Here is a 22034-nt window from a genome sequence, read left to right on the forward strand (position 1 = left end):
GTATAAAAAATATATGTCATTGAAGGTTTATTATGTGTCTGAATCATTGCAAATGTTTTATGTGTAGTAGGTCATGTAAACCATAAATGGTCATAAACATATGACCATTTATGTAACATATGACCATTTATGTACATTTATGTACATTTACATAAATGTAAACCATAAATGTTGATAATGGCTCCATTTCATAGAAGATGAAATTGATGAAGTTAGAACACAACAATGAAAGTAGGTGACATCTCCGTTACGGGTTATCACAGGAAATTAAATATATAGTTCCCTGTGCTATACAGTAGGACCTTGTTGTTTATCCATTCTATATATAATAATTTGCATCTGCTAATTCCAAACTCCCAATCCTTCCCTCCTCCACCCCCCTTCCCCTTGGCAACCACAAGTCTGTTCTCTATGTCTGAGTCTGTTTCTGTTTTGTAGATAAGCTCATTTGTGTCATAATTTAGATTCCACACATCACTTTGCTGTACAGCAGAAATTGACACAGCATTGTAAATCAACTATACTTCAATAAAATAAATTAAAAAAAGAAAATTTATCATAAACTTTAAAGAAAAGTAGATGATATCTCTGAGCACTCAAAGAGTGTATTAATTCTAAGTTCTAAACTACTTCCACTTCAGAGTCTAAGCCAAAACAAAGCATGTGCTAAACAATATATTTTTGTTTCTGGATTAAAATAACATAGTCTCTCCTTTAAAATTTTCTGGAACACAAAGAAAAATAATATCTTAAATTGTTTCTCAACATAAATTCTTGTAATAATGAGAGATATTGGAGACAATATCTAATTTAATTGAGAAGGAGAACTGGAAACTGAAGTTGTTCTCTGATTACAATGTTTTTTTAATTTATTTTATTTAATTTATTTATTTTTGGCTGCATTGGGTCTTCGTTGCTGCGTGCAGGCTTTCTCTAGTTGCGGTGAGGGGGGGCCACTCTTCGTTGTGGTGAGTGGGCTTCTCATTGCAGTGGCTTCTCTTGTTGCAAAGCATGGGCTCTAGGTGTGTGGGTTTCAGCAGTTGTGGCATGAGGGCTCAGTAGTTGTGGCTCGCGGGCTGTAGAGCACAGGCTCAGTAGATGTGGCACACGGGCTTAGTTGCTCCGCGGCATTCCCGGACGAGGGCTTGAAGCCATGTCCCCTGCGTTGGCAGGCGGATTCTTAACCCCTGCGCCACCAGGGGAGCCCTCTGATTACAATTTAATGAGGTGCTGGGAAGCAAGATGCAGCTGATGAAACACCAGTGCAATAATGGAAAGTACGTGCAGTGCTGTGTTTTCACAATGATGACCTTATCTAAGAGCAAGGCACAGAAAATGTTTCAGGGCACCAGCCTATTTCCCAATAACGTGGCCCAAGTCTGTTTCTGACATTGTATGCAAATATATTGTCATATGCATACATTCATACTTAGAATTGGAAAATATTGTGCAAGAACCTTGTACGACGTGTAAGTCAGTCATACCAACGTGCTGAATGTAAAGACAAATGAGGAAGGTACGGACACCAAAATAAATAGGACAGGACACGAATGTGAAAACACAAACAGATGTGTCCACGTACAGCCAAGATCCTCATTCTCTCTCTGTCAATTTATGTCTAATTTTCTAATTTTTAAAATGTCAAATCTATTGTTAATCAAGTATACTCCAATATAAAATAAAAATAAAAAAAGATATATAAAAAAACAAACTTTAAAAAAATGTCCAATCTATACAAGATTATTTATTTGTACCTCAATAAAGCTAAAAAGAAAAATGTATTATAGAAAAAAACATTTTAAATAAATAAATAAGGCGGCAAATATAGAAGTCCGTAGTGTTACTGCAAATATGTAATAACTGAGTATGCATTTCGGAAAGAGCTAGACAGTAACAAGGACAAATGTTAAATCAAACATTAATCTCATTAAATGAAAACTGTGTGGGAAAAAATATCCAAACTGGTTTCATCTCTTTTACCTCTGAATCCTATGGTTTATGCAAGCAATCCTTATAAGCATACAGACCAATAATGCAGAAAATATATCTGTACTCGTACATAGATAGCTGGATACCTCTACTTAAAATTTTTCACTTAATATGAATTTTTGCATCTTTCAAATACCAAAACCACAAAGCATAGGTGCCTGTCATCTATAGGTCAATTTTAAGCTCAAAAAGGTAGACGGCACACAGAGCAAAATAATAATGGCCAAGAATGTTCCACAGCTTCTACCATGGCAGTGTGTCTATGATATGCCCTCAAAGTTGATTAGACCAAAAGGATCTCGTGTTGTTATTTTTAAAATTAATTTTAACTTCACATCACTATAGAATGAAGGCAGCAAGGTTGACAAACAAGTCTCGTCTGGGAGTCCCTGTCATGTTATATATTTTAGAGTAGACAGCTGGGCAAAGGAAATGGCTTTGTTTAACTCATCAGCTTTTGTTTGGTCCAGGCACTGGTATGCTTTGTTCGGGGATCCTGTTAACTTATAGACAAAACAGCTGTTCATTTAGAGCAAGAAGGTTAAAGAAACAGAAAACACATACTGTTAATTGTGGAAAAGAAAACACTTAGGAAAAAGAGAGTTTACCCATAATCTAATAGAAAGACTAGAAGCAAAGCCACATTCACCTAAGTTTCCCAGCTGGAAATCTCTGCCAGCACTTGAGGCTTAACCTGTTCAAAGCTCCCTCCAGAGACCTGCTCCCAGTGTAAGTTAGCAGAGCCGTGGACACCTGCTCTAAGCCCCTGCCTCCCAGGATGTGTTCTGCATGTTAGGGATGCAGAGGGTTGAAGAGCCTGGGTTTTAAGTTCTCTCCTTAAAAGAGGAGGAAGAACAGTACTGGGACTTACACAATTTCTCGTTGAATTGACCATATTTAACTTTTACAATACACTCCTGTGTGCTCCTCATAAAAGGAGGACGTGGTCTAAGACTGGTTAAACAGCTTTCCTGGACTGCTCAGGTGTCAAAGAGCAAAGGCTGCATCTGAATGAAGGTTTGGTAGGGAAGCCCATGCTTTGCCTTCACTGCGCTTGCCCTAAGGGCTCCCTTATAACAGCATCTTGGGGTATCTCATATGTGCTCATCTATACAACAAGGATGGGCATGATGATCTTTCCTATCCCTTTCACACTAGCATCTTGAGATTGGAATTCCCTTCTCTCCCCAATCCAAATCACCCTTAGATATAGGCTAATTTTTCCAAAAGTGTCTTGACCAGAAAACACTCCTGCTAAAAACAATCCCATAGCCCTTACTCATCTCAAGAATTAGATCTCAAAACCCAGATTTACAATCAAGATCCTCTACTTTACAGCCCCATTCTACATTTTCAATTTCCTAAATTCTTTTCTCAATTTATCTAATTGTGTGTTTAGAAGCTCCTATGAGCCAACAATGTTGTCTGGCCACTCAGCAACACCTGACACGAAATCTCATCTTGAATCAGGAAATATCTGCTCAATTTGCCTGAAATAAATTTGGGACAGAATAAAACTCTTCAGATGAAGAACTGAAGTATACTTCCAATATTTTCTTCTCTCAACCTAAAGCCTTTGGTTTAAATAAAACAGTGTTGTTTTTCTTTCTTTTGAAATGAAACCTCATTTCATTCAAAAGAAAGAGGACAACAAAATCTAAAAATTCTAATTTTTCTTCCTAGGCTTTATAATGTATGTTTCAAGGGGAATATTATCCTAGTTTTGATCTACTTATAAGACTTCTAGGTTCCTTAGGCCAATACCTGGGTAATGTAACAGTTCATTAAGGCAAGTGGCCACCTTAGGCTGTTAAATGATGAATAATTTACATAGCTATTTTCAAATTGTTTCTGCGATGGCAGCACTTTCTATATCTAGTATAGAATGAAGGAAAGGAACTTTTTTCTACCAAAGGACCACAGAGGACAATAATCGTCAAGGGAACATCTGTTGTCATCTATTACTGCACACAAACTATCCCAAAACTTAATAGCTTCAAACAGTAAGCATTTCTTATCTCACACAGTTTCTGGGCCTGAGGAGTCTGGAAGAGACTGAGCTGAGTGATCCCGTCTCTTACAAGGGTGCAGTCAAGATGTCAACTGGGGCTGAGGTCAAATGAAGGCTTGACTAGGTTATAGGATCCACTTCCAAGTGGTTCATTCATTGCCTGGCAAGCGAGTGCTGGCTGCTGGCAGAAGCACCGAGGTCCTCAGCACATGCACATCCCTACAGTGCTGCTTGAGTGTCCTCATGACATGGCGGCTGGCTTCCACCATAGCAAAAGTACGTAAGGTAGAAGCCACGTGCTCTTTATGATCCAGCCTCAAATGTCGTACACGTCATTTCTGTAATATCCTCCTGCACACTGCGGGAGGAGACTAAGGACTACGTGTGGATGCGAATACGAGGAGGGAGGCAAGCACTGTTGGGAGCCATCTTGGAGGTTAGCCACCACATAATAATTTAGAATTCCTCACAATTCTGTGAGTTGACTGAGTGATCCTTCACATGGTGTCGTCAGCTAGAGTACTGCAAGGAAGCCTGCAAAGTCCATCCTAGCCTTGCATACGTGGCTGGTGCTGGCAGCTGCCTGGGAGCTCAGGTAGGGCTATTGAATGAGGGCCTCCATTCTCTTCTACTTGGGCGTCTCCACATGGCTGCCTTCCCAGAGTGCAAAAGGAGACACTTCTAGGCCGAATTAAGGCTTAGACCCAGAACTAAACCAGCACCACTACCACTCTATTCTACTGGTTAAAACAAGTCTCATGTCCAACCAAGATTGAAGGGGAGGTTGTAACTGCTAGAAAACATAATTCAACAGTCAACAGTAGAACATATTAACACAGGGTCACATAAAGAACCATCTAGGGTTGCTTCCTGTTTTCAGGAAGTGTACTTAGTGATCATTTAGTACATTTAACTGAATATTTAAGGCCCTGCTATATGTTTATCACTCTACTATTGAGCATTATCATGGCACCTACATCTCAAATGGGTAAAAATAAACTGAGGGCAAATTTGGACTGAGGGCCAGCAACCCCTAACTCTTGCTTAAAAGTTTCTTTAGGATTCTATCAATGGAAAGAAACAGTCTCTGCAGGAGGAGACCACAAGGCCATTTCAGGAGAGGTTCTTTCAGTGTAGAGAGCAGGGCAGAACATCTGCCCTATTCAGTTCCAATCTCTGTGCCAACAACAGGCCATCCACAAGCAGTTACTAAATGACAAACCACATGCTCTGAGTCAGAGCCGAGTGTTGCATAAAATGCTTTGTAAAGCATGATCTCTAGAAACAGTAATTCTCAGTGACACTTTAGGCCTAAAATCCTTTTGCCCAAAGGAGCGAAAGTAAGTCCTAGTCTTAGCTCAGGCTGCCATAACAAATTACCGTAGACCAGGTGGCTTAAATAACAGGAATTTATTTTCTCACAGTTCTGGAGGCTGGAAGTCTAAGATAAGGGTACCAGCATGGTTGGGTTCTGGTGAAGGTTCTCTTCCTGGCTTGCAGATTGCCACCTTCTCTCTAGGTTCTCACATTATCTTTTTGTGTGAACAGTCAGAGAAAGCAACCTGTGCAAGCTCTCTGGTGTCTTTTCTTATAAGGGCACTAATCCCATCACAAAGCTCCCATCGTCATGACCTCATCTAAACTTGATTACCTACCAAAGGCTCCATCTCCAAATACCATCCCATTGGACCTTAAAGCTTCACCATATGAATTTTGGGAAAGACACAAACATTAAGTCTATAGCAGTCCTCAATACACATTTGATGAAAAAAAAAATGAAAGAATAGTGCTGACTGTGCTAATAAAAAAATGTAAAGAAAATTTTTATATTTCAAATATGCAAGTATTTGAATGATGACTGGGCAAAAACATAATTATTATGATTGGGGAACAGGAGGGAATTTATGGGTACCAAGAATGTGTATGCTATGAGATAAAACGCTGATTACACAAACCTAAGTTTCAAACTATCTTCCCAATCAAACTTTATAAGGGCTTTATAAGAGCAAAGGTAAAAGACTCGATTTTTACTTTTTTCTCCCTAATCTTGCCCTTGACCAACAATAGGACCAAAGAAATCAGGAGGCAAAAATGCCAACATTAATAATAACAACAAAACAACCAACAGCAGGGAATACAAACTGAGAGGAACATGAAACTATGAAAGATATGGACTAGATAATTCACTATCAAAAAAAAATATTTGACACATCATATTAAGCTAAGCACCAACAGATATGATGTGCAGCTATACAAGTGAGTTAAATTGGTTAGCAAAAGGTCAAAAAGAGGTCACGATCATGAGTTCAGTTGGTTTCATTCTGTCCTAGGACCACAGACTGCTCACAGCTGCCTCTCTGACTCAGCCAGCTGTCTCTAAAACATCTGTGTTTTGGTCACAAGAGGGACTGAGAACATAAAGAAAAAAATGATTCATCACTACTGAGAGAAAGTAATCAGTAAATGAATAGCACTGTAAATGGTGACAGTAATGGGTTTTGTACATTTAAAAAAAAGGGAATTTGCACAATGATGACAGAATATAGTGGATAAGCATCTTCATGGTGCTGAACAAACATACTTGTCAACCTGGAATTCTATACATAACTAAACTATTGTTCAATAAGAACAACTTCTGGAAATAACTAAGTAAGATGACAGGCACCCAAAAAAATAGAGGAATCAAAATAAACATTATGGGAATAGAGATGCTTTGGTGAAAGGATTTGCTGTAAACACTGAATCCAGTTAAAGACAGAACCTACGACTGTGAGAATTATGACCATAGAACAGACCATAATATTAAACTTCAAAAATATAAAAATAATATAGCTTACAAAATCTGTGAGAAGGGGAGTTGGAAAAATTACAAACATTATTTTCTTTGGCTTTCTTAGCAGGGAGTCAATTAACTGTCTAAAATTAAAATATGGAGCTAAAAGAAAATAAAGGAAAATAAACATTTTCCAATAACACACACAAAAATTCAATCCTACAAATGAAACTATTATTTCTAATTATAAAAGAAAAATTTTAGACTACCTACAAAGTGGAAAGTGGCAGAAAGACCCTAAAATATCAATAAGCAATGTTCTAGATAGTTTAGGATGCACCATTCAATAGAAAAAGTTGAACACTGTTTAAACGTTCTGAGTGAACACCTCTCCAGCACCCACCCCCCAATACCTTCCCCAAAGCTGGTTAAAGTCATGATGTGAATTCCCTCAGCTACCTACTCTCCAACCTATAAAACTTTTAAAAGGCACTGTGTGTTTCTAAGCCCATTGTGTTGGGCTTTGGTCATTATTCTATTTTGCCCCTTTTTTCTGGTAAGAGCTCCTCTCCCCACACCAGTTGGCTCTGGTTGGGATGCCAAACAAGCCATACACCCTCATGACCAAGGTGGGCCAGTCCCAGTACATACTGAGTCCTTGTGGATATCGTGACTAGTCCAAAGATAGATGGGTGACTGAAAGCAGGACCAACGAGAACCCTATCTGGGAATTAGAATGCACACTGGCAGAATGGGGTTGGAAATCCAAACTGGAACAACAAACTCCCAGAGTTGCCATCTTCCCTGGCCTCCTAAAGGAAGCCATCTTTGCAGGAGAAAATGAGGTGAACATAAAGGAGAAAGGATAAGCGGAAAACAAGAGACCCCAACAGAGAAATTCCAGGCAGCACTGAGTCTCAGTTTCGATATCTGAGGACCCAGTTACTGGTTGCCTTTTTTAAAATTCTGTAAGCTATACCTACCCCAAGATCCTCCCCATCAATGGGAGAAAATATTCTCCATGTACGAGTAGATTTCAATCACCTGACGACATAAACTGCCTAATTAACCCACCCTATTTCCCCATCTTTTATTCTCTTTTCTAAGACTCAGCCAGTCACTAGTTTTCTTATGATGGATCTACCCTTCCTACAGTTTAGTGTAAGCTTCCCTCAGCTAAAGTTTCTTCTCTTTAAAAACAAAGCCCAACAAAAAACAAAGCCTTTCCCTTTTCCATGAATTGCCCACAGGCTCTTTGCCTCTTGGACTTTCCTCAGAGAGACCACAGATGGCATCAACACCCATACATGTTATTCTTCCTGGAACCTACTGTAATTTGGCTCTTCCCATGCTATTCCCTTGAAATTGCTATCTTAAAGATCAATAATGAACTTTTATTTGCCAAATTAGGAGACTGTTTTATTATTAAAAATGTCCATTATTCAGAAAGGGGCAAAAGAGATTATGTACTGGGTGTTCTAGCAGTGAAATGCAGGTGTTGTCTTCCAGAGCCTGGGGTGGTAGGGGAAAAGATGACCTGATTAAACAGGGTATGTTCTTCTGATTGACTCTCTATAGGCTACTTTACAACCCTGTAGGAGTAGATACTGTAGATACCTGATAGCAATGCAAATGTTTTCTGTCTTATGCAATGCAGATCAGGTAATTCCTGTTCACAGCCATGTGAATGAAGTTTGTTGAAAAAGGATTTAAATCTCTTCAAGTCAAACTGGTTAACATCTTACAGGTTACCTCATCAATTAATGAATTGAGTATAAGTTTTGATACGCATTCATTTTGCAAGGCAGTCATGAGTTGCCTTGTCAAAAATTATACTTCAGTCACTTCTGGTCTGCATCACACTTGCACTCTCATCATTTCCCTCATTTAGATATTAACCTGGCTCGACTTCCAGCACATAATACCACCTAGTTCTGATCCTAGGTTTCTTTGTTCCCCTTAAATGTTGCAAATCACCAAGTTTCTTTCCCAGGATTCTTTCCCAGAGGCATCATGACGGTAAAATGAGAGCAAACACTTGGCAAGGTAGCTCAGTACCTTGTTAATGCTCAATAAAATTTAGTTGGTACTAGCATTATCAACATTATCGCCATGTGCCAACATCATCATCATCAGTTTTTAAGTTGCTAAAATTATTTTATAAGCCTTTCTCAGCCCTGCGATCTCCCTCTAAGAACATGTCCTGTATCTTACTCATCATTGCATCCTTAGCACCCAGAGATATAAGTCTGAAGGAGGAAGAGAGAACCACTGGACTCTAGAAAAGTATTCATATAATCATCTTGCACTAAAATATTTCTAATGAAAGACGTATTTAAAAGGCCCCAAATAAGCCTCTCTAACTCCCAAGCACCAGTAAAATTCTGGGGGAAGGCCTGGAGGGACTCTTCACTTCCGCTTCCCTCTCCCACTTGCTAGATCATGGGATCTAAGACCCTTACAGCCTAGAGTCACTGGTGGAATGGGGCGGGGCAGGACAGCAACAGTGTTCAGTGGAAATATAATATAATGGAAACATAATGCCAGTGTAATGTTAAATTCCACAGTAGCTACACTGAAAAGTAAAAAGACACAGTTGAAATTCATTTTAATAACATACATATTCACAATTTAGTAACATATAGATGATGTTTACAACAGTATATACAAAGTATTATCATTCCAATATGCAATCAATATGAAATTACTGATGTGATTATTTTATACTCTTTCTTCAGGTAAATCTTTGAAATATGGTATTTGTTGATATCTTATACTTATAGCACACATTATAGCCACACTGCAGGCACTCGACAGCCATGCGCCGCTAGTGGCTACTGCCCTGGACAGCTCTGGAGTAGAGGCTCCAGTTGGGTCCCAGGGAACTGAGAAACTAGATATGAGGTCAGAGTGACAAAGCAAGAGGGTGGCTTTTGTTTTTGTTTATTTTTTTCAGGGTCAGAGTGCTCATATTGACCAGCCTTCTGACTCAGCCCTTCATGATGATTCACAATAAAATGGTGATGATAAGTTTATTTATTTTTAATTTAAAATTAATTCTTATTGGAATATAGTTGATTTACAATGGTGTGTTAGTTTCTGCTGTACAGCATAGCTAATCAGTTATACATATACATATATCCACTCTTTAGAGTGGATATATGTACATGTATCTTTGGATACATACATATACATCAAATATGTGATTCTATAGAATCAATCTATAGATTGATCCTATAGAATCAATCTTTAGATTCTATTCCCATATAGGTCATTACAGAGTACTGAGTAGAGTTCCCTGTGCTATACAGTACATTCTTATTAGAGGGTGACTTTTGGAAATGCTAATGTACAGTCATTCTCTTTCTTTTAAAATAATAAACACCTTCCATGACACATCCTGGTGTTACAGAATAGAGATCAAATTCATTAAAAGGGTCCACAAGGCCTGATGGTCTGGCCCTTTCTTAACTTCTCTAGCCTAATGTTTGTCTAATCCATCTTAAGACTCTGGCCTGTTGTGTATCATTGTACAAGACCTCAGTGGGTGGTAAACTGAGATAGGCAGATATAACCAGAATTTCAAGACAAAGGAGAAACAACCAAAGGGCTCACTTTCCTCCCCCTACCTCCACCCCACGGTCACCAACAATCTGGCAAAGGCTGGGACTACGAAGAACCACTCTGTGGCTTATCCCTGGGACAAACAACAGACTAAAACGGGAAGCGAAGTTACCCAGGCATTAGTGGGATCTCTAAGTGGAGTGGGAATAGGGTTGTTCTCAGGTTCATGAAGAGTAATTTTTATAGAGTCATCATACAAATGTAAAAACATCTGATTATTCATGACTGACACTGAAGAAAAACTTAGATGCTAACTACGATATATACATCAAAATAGCCATTCAACAGAAAATTATGTGGTCAACGTCATTAAGGAAATTTGAGTTGTAGCCTTTAAAAAAATTTATTTAACATTCAGAATGCATAATCTGCATGTGTATCTAGATAAGTAAAATGGTATCAAAAACCTAAAAGCATGCATGCACAGAGTTCCAATTTACCAACTCATAACTCATCTACAAAACTGTACTAGAGGAACTCTTCAATACAATGTGAATATTATTTCCAAAAATGTATATTTTAGAAATGTCATATCCAGGCAAAAGTGAATTTATTATCAGTCCCTATATAATAAATGTTTTTTAAAATAATATAGAGGATGCCAATATTAGTGATTTCTACTTAAACATGAAGAATTATCTTTTCACATCATAGTTCATACTCCTTCAAGACAAAAGTTACTTGATATGCAATATAATGTGATAATGCAAATGCTTCTTTGCTTCTCAAAACACCCGAGTTAGAATTTAGATTGTCTTTTCTTATAGTGCTACCAATAAAAAAAAATACATGTGGGCATATATGTATATGTTAAAAAAAAAAATATATATATATATATATATATACACACACACACACACACACAGATATGTATTTCATTAAAAACTCATTTTGGATCCAACAGGGCTGAAGAAAATTTTCTTGTACATAAAAGATTACAACAAAGGAAATGTTGCCAGGTTATCCATTGTTTATGTAGGGTAAGAAATTTTGCTTTGCCAAGAGGTGTAAGACTTAATTCCTTTAAATGTTCTTAAAACACAAAAAGCCACATATTGTAGGAATATATAACTGTCTAGAAATGTGGGACAAAATGCCTTGGACTCCAGTTATTTTAAACTGAATTGATTTTTTAAAAAACCCTATACAATAATAGCAAGAAAACTAGGAGAAATTACAGAAAGGCTGAAGATCTCTACAAATGGCAAGGGGGTGATTTCCAGGATCTAAAAGTTATATTAAAAAAGCAAAATACAGAACAGTGCTTATTGTAAGCTACCTTTTGTATAAGCAGAAGAAGGAAAAATATAAATTCTCTCTTTTTCAAGAAGGATAAATCAAGAACGATGAAAATATTTTTTAACAGAGGATGGATGGCAAGTGAGATTTCGGAGTGCAACTTCTTATTTCAATATTTTAACAATGTAAATGTTTTAGGTTTTCAAGTCGTAAAAATAAGGAGAGAAAAACTAAAATTAAATATAAACAAATAAATGAACTAAAATATATCAAATTGGTAACATAGAGAAAATTAATTCTAGTCACTTTAATTTTATTTTTTTAATATTTTATTGGAGTATAGTTGATTTACAATGTTCTGTTACTTTCTGCTGTACAGCAGGGTGAATCAGTTATACATATACATATATCCACTCTTTTTTAGATTATTTTCCCATACAGGTCATTACGGAGTACTGAGTAGAGTTCCCTGTGCTATACAGTAGGTCCTTATTAGTTACCCTATACAGTAGTGTGTATATGCCAACCCCAATGTCCCAATTCCTAGTCACTGTTAAACACAATACTTTGCATTAGCCACAGTGGGATATACTCTAAAGATAAAAGGAAGAGCCAAGGTATCTTAAACTTTACTCAGTTGGGTTTTTTCTCTTTTTTTAAAAAAAATTAAAGTATATCTGACATACAAGATTATATTTCAGTTGGTTTATTGATGGTTATTATATGACATAATTTTTAAAATATTTATGCATACTGTAGGGTAAAGCAAGTAAATACATTAATGGTATGGTGAATCATTAGGAACCAAGACATTCACTGCAAGAGATAAAATACAAACATAAAAGAAATTAAATTAAAAAAACGTGCAGGTGACCCAACATGAACCGCTGGCCACCAGCGGAGACTTACTTCTTGGCAGTACTGTAGGATGCCCTCCTTGGTGCCAATGCAGGTTTTGGTCCCCGATGGATCTGACTCCCACTTGCCATTCTGCACGTTCATGTGCATGTTCAGTTTGCCACAGAACATGGCGACTTGCGGTTCTGCAAGCAGGCCAGCATTGCCATCAGTGGGCACCTGAAAAAATAAGTTTTGGTTAGTTACAAAAATCCATAGCTCTGGGGTGGAGGCTGGGGGGAAGGGCTGTAAAGAGAAACGTGGCCTGGAGCAATGCCAAAAATGGTTCTATTCCTCCTAATTCTCAATTATGAATTCCTTTGGGTTAAGCATTACGTATGCTACAGACATCTCCAACCACATATAATACAGTGTTAGTTTTTTAACATTGAAATGAAGAAATTAGCAGTATTGAGAAGAATTTATTCATTGAAAAGCTTATACATTTCCCCCATGGCAGATTTCATTGACAAGTTTATCCATTTTGCTTACTGCAAGGTCCTGACAATAAAATCAGATGTTTTTCTGAGATAAATAGAATCACTCTGGAGGAAACCATATTCTCATAATAACCTCCAAGTGACTCACACAAAGAACAATGCCAAGTCCCTGCATGGTGACCAGCTCTGTGAGTAAGGCTGTATGTCACCTCCCAGAGCTGAGGGCATGGTATCAGTGGCGCTTTACTAATTAGCAAGTGACAACTTCATAACTTTTCAGACTAAAAAATTACTGTAGAATTTACCAAGCACAAACATGAATGAATATGTTGGCCATTCCATCGGTTTTCTCCAGAACATTCTCTGGTTATCACTCTGTCAGCTCTGAAGAGTACAGTAAGGTTGCTGGTGTCTCATCTCCTCAGCTACGCTGCAAAGAGGTGACAAGTCTCACCCAGGGCCCAGCAGAGCACCTACTGTGTAGCAAGCTCTCAACAGGTCTTAGCTATGACCACTGCAGGCCACACACCATTTTGCCAGAATAACTTTGAAATGGGTGCCGTTTTGTATTTCCAAACCCTTCTGCCCACCAGTATTACATTCATATAAATATAGACATATTTTTTTGGCCACACGGCACAGCTTGCGAGATCTTAGTTCCCCGACCGGCGACTGAACCCGGGCCCTAGGCAGTGAAAGAGCTGAGTCCTAACCACTGGACCACCAGGGAATTCCCCATATAAATATTTTTAAAAGGGAAAATGGAAGTTCTGAAATATCCATACTACCTCACTTAATAGCTCAAAAAGAAAAAAAAAATCAGCAAAAGATGAAAAATAAATCCACAGGAGTGCAAGTGTTATGAGAAACCAAGGTATCAAAAGACACGGTGGCAAAGTAATCCCTCCCTTGTTAAATCCAGTTTCGGAGGAAATGTGTGAGATCCATGCTAAGAAGAGTTAACTTCCAACAGAAGCCATTCATGCAGCGGAGAACTGGGTGATTCTATAATAACTTGTATCATTTCTAAAAATTGTTCACAGGAGGGAAAAAAAACAACACTAAAATTACACCAAGAGATTTCAGTTAAAGAAATAGCTTCCTGACACTTCCCCCCACAGAAATGTAAAAATAGATCAAACATCTGTCCGTTCTAGTCATCATCATATATATTTTGTCCATAAATCCGTAAGAGGATTTTTGTCCTTTAAAAAAGATAATCTTGTACTGAACCTAGCTGAGACCTATCATAGACCTGAGTGCAAAAGCTCCTGGCACAATCTCTAAAACCATGTTTCAGGTAACATTTTCTGCATTTCTAGTTCTACTTATATGGCATGTTTAGTAAAATTCTACCTCTCTGCTGCCAGATGTAACCAACAGCAGCTGAGGCCACAGTATCGGATCGTCAGCAGAATAGCTAGGACCCCTCAACTCCCCAGTTTGCGGCCTTGCCCACCACCTGCAATTTCCAAGCCAGAAACTGAGAGGCTCATTCTCCAAGAGATGCAAAGAAGCAGCCTAAGCAGAATGTTCCATAAACGGAAGTTTCACAGCTTTCCTGAGGGAATAAGAGAAAATTCAATGCTTTGATCCTCAAAATCAGAATATAAATGTTGTCCATTTTACTGAAGTAAGTAGTAAGATAATAACATTGAGAAAAAGTCAAATAATGATCAGATACCTATAGATAAGGCCCTATCTTAGATGCAATGAAGGACATAAAATACATTTATAATATATAGATAAATATATAAAATTTATTAAGGTACTTGTTTATAAAATATGGGCTTTGCCCATGTTTTAAATTCCATTATCAAGGAATTTAAAATCTAATAATGAAATCACCATTGCATTCCCCATTGCACTTTATTCTGCTCAAATTCATTCCCGTCCCAAAGATTTCCAGTCTTAGAATCTTGGGGCCTTACCCCTAACTGAACAGAGGGACTAATGACCCTTTACCACTGTTGGTATTTATTTTGCTGAATAAATTCTACCTCCACCATCTTAACATTTCTCTGTACCTCTGACTCTCCACAGTGTGTTCCATAGTTACTATCTCCTTGTCTATGCAAAGGCCCTTCATTCCATATCCTCCCCTCAAGGAACAATGAAGTACCAATTTCTCTCCCCCATGGTAGCCAGCTTCCAAGATGACCCCTAATGGTCCCTACTCCCTGGATTCATGCTCTCGTCACGGCCATCCCATAATGTATCAAGGTTTGTCTGTAGCAACAAATAAAATAGGGCAAAAATATGTGTTTTCCAAGGCATGGTCATTAAGGGCACTAGGGTTTCTTCCTTGCTCTCTGGGATCACTTGCTGTGGAGGAGGTCAGTTGCCATGTTGTACAGACACTCAAGCAGTCCTGTGGAGAGGCCCACGTGATGAGGAACCAAGGTCTCCTGTCAACAGCAATGTAAGTGAGCTGGGAAACATCCTACAGCCTCATCAGCCTTCATCTGATGGCAGCCCTGGCTGACATGACTGAAACCTCAAGAGAGACACTCCCAAATTCCCAACCCACAGAAACTGAGATAGTAAATGTTTGTTGTTTTAAACCATTGGGTTTGAGGTAACCTATTACACAGCAGTAGATACCCAATAAGTTCCTCCTTTTCTCCAGTTCCATAATACATCCACAAATAGGCTCTGATCTCCTCTACTGAAAGAAAGCAAATAGACAAAAATTACCTCATTCCATTCTGTTATCCCCTAGAGGAGGGTGTCAGCACATTTTCTATGTAAAAGGCCAGAGAGTAAATATTTTAGGTTTTGTGAACCCTGCAGTCTCTTGTAACTAATCAACTCTGTTGCTGCTATGCAAAAGCAGTCTCAGACAATATGTGAAATGAGTGTGGCTACTTTACAATAAAATTTTCTTTACAAAACAGGCGGTAGACCAGATCTGGCCAGTGGGCCATAGTTTGCCTGCCTCTGCTCTAGAGGAACCGTCATCTTCCCATCACTTCCAACAAATTCTAGCAGGTGGTGATTTAAACACTCACTGATACCACCTTCGTACCTGCTTCTCAGGACCCTTGCAGTTTGGTTTACATTCCTACCATCTGAACAATTTTCTCAAAGGTTACATACAACCTCCTGAGAAAGGAAAGCCTTTTTCTTCAATACCTGTCACTTTTCATTTTCTTTGCCATACATGAATTCTTCCTTGGAAGTCTTTTCTCTTGGCTTCTGTCGCAATCAACTACCCTGGCTCTCTTTATTTTCCTGATTATCCCATTACTAACTCAAAATCCTTCAATTCCACAGCATAAGACATTCCTAAAGATTAGGCCATTGCTTCTCTTTTACCTACTTTAAGAAGTCTTGGTGTTTGCACGCTTTCACCTCCTAGCTGCTGAGAGGCAACTCCAATATAACAACAGCAACAGTAATAAACGACAGCAGCTAACATTTCTTCATTCAGTAAGTTTGAGTATGTAACACATGCTAGGCACTGATGTATTGGGTTGGCCCAATAGTTTTGGGGACAAAGCAGTAAGTCAGGCAAGTCCTTATCCTGACAATAAGATAACCGATCAGTTTGCTTGGATCTGAGGGGTTTCCAGGATGTGAGACTTTTAGTGCTAAAACTGGTAGACTCCCCAGCAAGCTGAGACAACTGGTCACCCTACCCGACAAACACATCAACTGTTTTTCGATTGTTTCCTAGCTTGACTTCTTAACATCTTTCTATTTCTTCCATTCTTCACTTTGTTACCCTTCTGTCTTCTTGACTTTACAGTTATTTTGATGCCATCTGTTTGCATGTTTGTATGTTCCAACTACCAAATGGTGGTAATCTTTCTCCCATTCCCTTCAAATGAATTGATTATGGCCCTATCAAATTACTGGAAAACATCTTTAATTGCCTTATTATCTCTTCCTTTTGACAATGGGGGCTAAGACAAGAAAACAGATGCTTCAGTTCCTTTTGGATTTTCTACCAGACGAGATTTAATATTAACTTAAAAAAATAAGTATGATCATTAACATGACCCGTTTTCTTAGAATGGAGCTGTGTAATAGTTCAAACTTTGATTCCTCAATACTTAGGGTAACTTATTATGCTAGAAATTATAAAACTGGCTGTACGTATATATCTGTTACATTTGACATTACAAGAGGCCCTTCACAAATAAATACTTCAATCACAAAGACATGTTTCTTGGGCAAAAATTCTTTCCCGAGCCAACACCAGATCAGAGTAAGGCGCTGGGAGATAACAGATTGAACCAGAAGCTTTTCTATTCTTAATGAAGCCCACCTGCAAAGAATTTCAGGTTTTAAGAAACATATCCCTGGCTCAGTTAATTAAAACAAGACAAACAACCCAGGATCCTTACTGGAATCAAATAACCCATTTAAGAAACAAAGCCGAGCTGCTAGGAGCAGCCCACTCCCTGGCATTCATCCAGAAGGAAACCATCACCAGCCAAGGTGGTCACATGGAAGATAATACTTAGCCTTCCAAGGGCCCAACAGGTTTACTCAAATCCCTTTTTTCTGAATGAAGCCTCAAAAAGTGGCCTAATACATCATACACAAGGTCCTATTCAGGACGTGTTAAAATGGATGCTCTTAAAACTTAAATCTTTCAGTCCTAGAGTAAGTTATTTATAGCCAGTGAAAATGCATACCCTGTCAAAGTTATCCTAAAGATAATGATTCCTAACTTTAAGAAAAACATTTCTCTTAATAAAAAGAAATACAAAAGCTTTAGTGGATGGGAAATATAACCACTTAAGTAACTATTACATTTTAATGTTGTTTTCATCTTAACATTATCTAAGGTAACTTAAGGTTACTTGGCAGAAATCCAAGACAACACCTAAAAGATTGGCACCCTGCTATAAATGGCCATTCATGGTCCCTGCATTTCTGAGAGACTGAAGATGAAGATAATTCTTGTAACCTGAATGACTTTGCACTGACATCATAAGACCAGAGATGCTTTCCCATGGGAAAACAGTGCTCAGTGACAACGGGCAGAATAACTGGCTGAAACAATGGCACAAGCACACACTGCCTCAAAAACAACAGGCTATTTACAGAATGCTCTGAACTACAGAGACTCAAACACTACACCTAAAAATGCTGTCAATCTTTTAAAAACAACCATTTGCGGCCAGAAGAATATTTTAGGCTCATACTATATAGACAAGCTACTCAAGTGAAAATGGACTTTCCAAAAGCAAGTTAGCTAGAAAATGGCTTTCCAAAAGCTTAAGGGGAAATTAAAATAAACAAATATACATATATACCTAATCTGGGCCAATCTGCAGAGGTGACCCCGAACCTACACCTAGAATCAATGCAATTTACAAGCGCAAAAGCAGCTTCTCAAACAAGTTCTCCTGCTGTCTTTCAAACTGGGTGTTCCCTTTCCCCAAAAAGTTTCTCTTTATTATCATCAAGGAGATCAAAATTCCTTATAGAGCTGGCTTGGCAACATTCCTCCCCACACAGTCCCAACTAAAAGGGAAAGGGAACAAGGAACTCTCTGTTTCACTGGCTGAAAAGTCTTGCTTGGCAAGGAGAAGGCACGGATCCATAGCTCAGTGCATCCGTGGATTTATGTAACTTTAAGGTTTGTGGCTAATGAAAACCATCTTGTTTCTGCATTTAAACAAACTTCTCCCTAGTCTGAATAGCTGGCCTCATATAGTCACTTATTTGGTACTATTTAATCAGTTCACAGTTTCCTCAGGGTCAGATTCTCGTATAGTGAGTATCTTTTAAAAAGCACACAGCAATGCTATTTCTATTCCAGCTCTGGTTTCCTCACATAAATAATTTCCCCTTAGCCTGGGCATAATATAATTATACCCCACGAAAATGCTTTGAAAACATTCCAATATTCCATTTTCAATGTAATTATTCTGTAGAATAACAATCAAGAAGATTTGAGTGTGAACCCCTTTCAAGGCCAAATAAAGTACCTCACTTAATCCTTAACATAAACAAATTTTCATTCTCAAAAGGAAAAGACTATCTGTAGGGCTTTCCTTTGAATGCCAAAAAACAAAACAAAACAAAACTTAAGCAGAACCAGAACATCTGAAATTGCCCATTTTATCTCTAACAGAGGAGAACTGAAATTAAAATCAGAATCACAGAACTGAAAGGATCTGTAAAATCATCCATCCCAACTCTAAGCAGAAGGAAAAGGCTCTGAAGGATTTGTCCAAGGCCACAGAGTTATGAAGAGGCAGAGCTGGGTGTTGGACCTACACCATCAAGGTTTTGTTGATGCGACCAGGCTAACTCTCAAATTAAAATGGAAAATTGTAATTTTCCAAGGTTTTGCCCCTGTGCGTGTGTGCACGTATTTGTGGTGAGAAAGAATGCAGGAGCTAATCAAAGCATACAGAAAACTGAAATGTGATTACCGAAACTGTACACAGCTTCAATTTCCCTGTGTGGAGAGGCGGCCATGTTCCTCACATCCATTAGGTGCTGCACAGTTATTTCAGAGCTTGAGTTTCAGGCTAAAAATGATGTGCCACAAAAGTGCATGACAAAAGATGGGAATTTCCTGGTGGCGCAGTGGTTAAGAATCCACCTGTCAATGCAGGGGTCACAGGTTCGAGCCCTGGTCCGGGAAGATCCCACATGCCGTGGAGCAACTAGGCCGATGTGCTACAACTACTGAGCCTGTGCTATAGAGCCCATGAGCCACAACTACTGAGCCCGCATGCCACAACTACTAAAGCCCGCGTGCCTAGAGCCTGTGCTCCGCAACAAACAGAAGCCACCGCAATGAGAAGCCCGTGCACCGCAACGAAGATCCAACACAGCCAAAAGTAAATAAATAAATTGAAGAAAAAAAAAAAGTGAGTGAAGAGAGTAAACATTCCTTTCAGAGAATTAATCCACATATTTCACTCCTTGAAATTTGACATTCTTTTGGGGACACTGTTGACCTGGCTTCAAATGACAAGTTAGAGCTCCTTGATGGATCCATGGCCTCTGTTAATATTGATAAAGCTAATTCTTATACTGGGACCCCCAAAATGAAGGCCATCCCAGTGGTGTGGTCCACATCACAAATCTAAACCTATACCAGCCTGCACACAAGGTAAACACCTGTCAAGAAATCCTAACAAACCAATCACAATCCTCCAACTCAGCTTAAGCTAGCTTGATTTACCTTAAAAATAGGACCTGCTAGCCTTATAAGGAAATTCCCTTCCCGACCTCCTAGACAATCATGCCGTTTCAGTGTTGACCCTTCTAAAGCTCTATAAACGCGCTCTTGTCCCAAATCCCATTAGAACAGTGATCTACTGCTTATGAGGCACTGTATTCCCCCAATCCATGGATTGTCTTCCTTTGAATAAAGGACAACAAACTCATTATTAAATTGTTTTAGTTTTGCCATTTGACAGTATGAAGCTATTTTTCTGCTTAAAGGATAGATATTCTAAAGTTGACCCCAAATTTCTTCCAATTCATAACAGAGGTCTGTAAATAAATTCTTGCTGCTGGTGCACAGTAGAAAATCAGTTCTCCCAATAGAAACCTTTGTTATTCAACAATCGTGGAATTAATTACCAATGTCGAAAGCATGAATTTAGGTAGGCCCAAGAAAGAGTGATGCCCACTGCCTAGAACAGATATAATACTGGAATTAAAAAAAAACAGAGCCTCATGTATGACAAACTCTTTGCCTATCATTTTCGATCCAATTAATGCCCATTTAGTCCTAAACAGTAAATGTTCTATATTCTAACTGCATGCATATACACATATACATCATATATATACTAGACCATGTATAATTGTGTTTACTGTGCTCTGACATTGGTAACAGTCAAATTCTTTTCAACATCATTTTGATGTTTATCTCTTTAATTCTGTCTTGTAGTTTTACTGGCATGTTTCACATACAAAAACATACAGTATCATGATCTTTATATTATTTTGACTCTCTCAATATTGTTATATCTCATCAGGCTTGATCATGTGAACATGGAGATCGGAAAAGAGTTAAGGGCAAAGACTGAAGCATCTACTTAGGCCTTTCCCTTCATTATCTCCTTTGACTCAGAAGAACCTAGATAATTCACTTCCACATCTACTTAGAGAATCAGAGAGGCTCAAAACCTGCTGAAGAGTCTAATCAAGGCTGTTTACTCCAAAACCCATGCTTACTTTTTTTCATACTAAGCCAGGTGGCATTCCTGCTACTCCTTCTCAAGCTTTTTTATTTTCAATTCTTGAATATTATTTTCAAATAACTTTTTCCCCTGATGACAGTAGTATTTTGCAGTTCTTTGTTACTGGTTCTTAAAAAATTAGTTTTAGACCAAGTAAAGGGGAAGCAAATCCAATTTAAAAAATGTTTAATCTGCACGTCTTAAATTTAAATCCCTAGATGTTAACATCTAGTTACATTTGGTAGCTTCCTCTTTAAGAAACCTCCCCAGAAATGAAAACAAAAAACTTTCTCCTAAATTAGTTCTTTCCTTAAATCAGAAACAGCAAATTGAATTACCAAAGTAGGGGTCCAGAATCTCCAACATTCCAAATTGTGAACGCATGTTCTTCAAGGCTTACCTTATTTGATCTCTAATTTCTCAACAATGAACATATACCTATATATGCATATCCCTGTATATATACCTACCATATATGGCCACCTGTGTAATATGTAGTGGTGGTGTTAATAGTAATAAACACATACACACACAGAGTTTACAGGTAGAGAGCAATTAGAGCAAATTTCAAATGACGGTGCTTTGCTAAAAATCTCACTGTAGAGTTACTGCACTTAAGTCATATTGCTAACAAGCTGAAGGATGTGGAAATTGGGGTCCTCAGGGATGCTGGTTTGAATGGCATTCTCTGTAAAGAAGTTTGATGGTAACAACTGAACTATTTTCCAGTATGATTTCCATTAGTTCTGACAGCTAGGGCAGATAAGCTATTATTCAGCACATAATGCAACACAGAAAAATCAAATTCTATTACTCCTCTCCACTTTAGATATGAGACAATTTATACATATTCAGTTTCTTAAGTTTTACTGTTTTCTATCAAATTTGGCCAA

The 22034-nt window shown here is 38.3% G+C and overlaps 1 protein-coding gene across 2 annotated transcripts in view; it reads right to left on the reverse strand.

Annotated features, from left to right (window-relative positions):
• The window catches only part of APP (amyloid beta precursor protein), a 274061-nt gene that overhangs the window by 204522 nt on the left and 47505 nt on the right, over nt 1-22034 (reverse strand). For both annotated transcript variants that reach the window (XM_079921899.1, XM_079921898.1), the window contains exon 2: nt 12546-12713. In XM_079921899.1, the coding sequence (XP_079778025.1) occupies nt 12546-12713 (168 nt within the window). The remainder of the gene's footprint in view (nt 1-12545; nt 12714-22034) is intronic.

Source organism: Stenella coeruleoalba, assembly GCF_951394435.1.
Source record: "Stenella coeruleoalba genome assembly, chromosome: 5".
NCBI lineage: Eukaryota > Metazoa > Chordata > Mammalia > Artiodactyla > Delphinidae > Stenella > Stenella coeruleoalba.